Consider the following 2500-nt stretch of genomic DNA (forward strand, 5'->3'; position numbering starts at 1 on the left):
TTCTACTTTCACCATGAAGATATTTGCGAAAGCAGCAGCGACCTTTGTTCCCATCGCTGTCCCGTGTGTTTGGAGGTAATTTTTTCCATTAAAATGGAATGAGTTTTCTTTTAAAATGAGTCTGAGCGCTCGTTCAAGTGACTGTGTTGGAATCGGGGGTTTATCTTTGTAGTGAGTAAGTTATGCTTTGCATATAGTTTTGATCCCCTCTTCCTGTGGAATATTGGTATATAGACTTGTTCACGTCCATTGAAACAATGATCCCGTGCTTTGGGACTTCTGTGCTTTCTATGAAATTAATGAAGTCTGTAGAGTCTTTAAGATAAGAAGCCTGTCTTTGTGCTATCGGTTGCAACAGCTTATCAAGAAATGCTGAGATTCTTTCTGTTGGTCCGTCACAACCTGATATTATTGGCCTACCTACTGGTGTAGGCTTGTGAATTTTAGTTAGGGTGTAGAATATGGGAATTCTAGGCGGGCTCGGTGTTTGTAACAGCCATTTTTTTTGTCATGTCATCAATGTTTTTATTTTCATGTAGTTCTTGTATTAGTTGTTTCACTTTATATTGAGTTTCCTTAACCATCGGTTCATCTAAAGGTCTGTAGTGTTTCGAGTTGTCAAGTAGCGTTTGACCTTCGTTTATTTTGTTTTCTGTGTCCATAATAACGACACAGGAACCTTTGTCTGCTTTTTTCACATTGAGATCTTTGTTTCTTTTTAAAGATTGTAGTGCTTCTCGTTCTTTTGATGACAGATTGTTTTTTGGCTGTGACAGTTTAATTTCTGTTAGTTGTAATTTAACCTCTTCAAGATAACTTTCTAGTGCAACTGAGGGTTGAACTTGTGGTATCAAGTTTGATTTTACGTGATAAGGATGTGGTTTGCTATTTTGCCCATGAAAGATATATTTGAGGCGCATTCTTCTCGCAAATTGCTCAAAATCCTGAAGAAGTTGACGCCTGATAAGTTGTTCTTTTGTTAATGGTGTGGGTATAAATTTTAACCCTTTAGAGAGTAAATTTATTTCATGAGCTGTGTTCTTTTATAAGCTTGTGCTTTTGAGGTTTTGCGTTCTTTACGCTTTTTGCTGCCCGATTTCGACAGTTTGTTGTTTTCCTGTGCACCCTTGTTATGTAAGTTGGACTCAGTAAGTAGACAGGCATACTTTTCACCACTTTTATTTGACATTGTGCTCATGAAGATTTTAAACTATTTTTCAGCTATCTCTTTTACATTTTGCTCATGAGTGTTCTTATTGTCCTTTGATTTCTTGTTTACAGTTCCTTTCGGTCTCTTTTGCCGCTTGAGTGGTTTTTTGCGTTCATCTATTCTCCTTTCATGGTACCTGATTAGGGCGTTCACCACCTCTTGTTCTGTTGTTTTTCTCATGATCCTTTTAATGTCTGTTTTAAAGGCTTCATCTGCCCTTACGCGTGCTCGTGCTTTGTATTGTAATGTCTTTGGGCATGTTCCTGTTTGGGAATGCTTATGCAGGGCTTTTAAAGCCTCCTCTGATTGTTCTATTATTCTTTCTTCCGACAGTGTTTCACTGTAGCGGCGTTTTCGGTTCTGATTTCTTTTCTGGTCCTGTGGTTGATATTTTTTGTCAGAGGTGGTTCCGCGTCTGTTCTCCTTCTTGTCTTTCTTCTTTTTAGCGTCTTTTGGAGATCTTTGGCTTGCTTCGGGGTCAGGTTCAGAAAGGTTGCTTTCTTCTTCGTCGTTTGTTTCGTCGACAACATTGACATCTATTTCGCCAATGTCTAGAAGGTCATCGTTGGAGGTCGTTGGTACGGCAAGGAGGCCTTCTTCTGTTAGCATTTTTTCTGACATTTTCGTTCGGCGTTCTATCAGGATGGTCAGCCAAGACCGCGGTTTCGATCCTATCTTATGGATCTCTTCAGTTGCCGATTCCGGGGAACGATAGAGAAGTCACGAAACTTAATAACTCAAACTCTCTCTGAAATACACTTTGAAAACAAGAAAGAAGCACTCCGACAAAAACCATCAAGAGAAAAAACCATTTTGCCCTTTGTCACATAGTATCAACCATCAGTTCCCACACTCGTTGTTTTGTATCAGAAATCTCGCTCGTTCGCTTCGCTCACTTGTTCGATTTCTGATACGCCACAACTCGTGTGTAAACACCGTACGCGCGCACTTTCCATGAAGTATTGTATATATACCAGGGTATTCATGGCATTCTCCCATGGGGAATGTGATGTGAGAAATCTAATGATCGGCACTTAATTCCCTGGCCAAATTTCGTTTTGATATGATTACCCTGACCATAACTAAGAACAGAATATGTTTATTTGTGTGAAAAATAGAAGAAACTATTTCGAGCCTCCATAAAATCATTATATTCTTGTTTACTTCATTATATTCAGTGCCTGCTTCATTGTATCCAGTGCTTACTTTGTGATACACGGTGCTTAAATTAGTATATTCGGTGGTCATTTTATTATACTGGTTCGTTTATTAAAACGGTGTGCACTTCAT

At 39.0% G+C, this 2500-nt stretch overlaps 1 protein-coding gene and 1 pseudogene across 1 annotated transcript; both read right to left on the reverse strand.

Annotated features, from left to right (window-relative positions):
• Positions 1–1210: 1210 nt before the first annotated feature.
• LOC138002538 (transcriptional regulator ATRX homolog) lies at positions 1211–1831 on the reverse strand. Its single transcript, XM_068848568.1, has one exon. It carries the CDS (start codon positions 1829–1831, stop codon positions 1211–1213), a length of 621 nt encoding a protein of 206 aa, XP_068704669.1.
• A 573-nt stretch (positions 1832–2404) lies between these two features.
• Positions 2405–2500, reverse strand: part of LOC138002539 (uncharacterized) — a 23863-nt pseudogene continuing 23767 nt past the window's right edge.

Source organism: Montipora foliosa, chromosome 5, assembly GCF_036669935.1.
Source record: "Montipora foliosa isolate CH-2021 chromosome 5, ASM3666993v2, whole genome shotgun sequence".
Lineage (NCBI taxonomy): Eukaryota > Metazoa > Cnidaria > Anthozoa > Scleractinia > Acroporidae > Montipora > Montipora foliosa.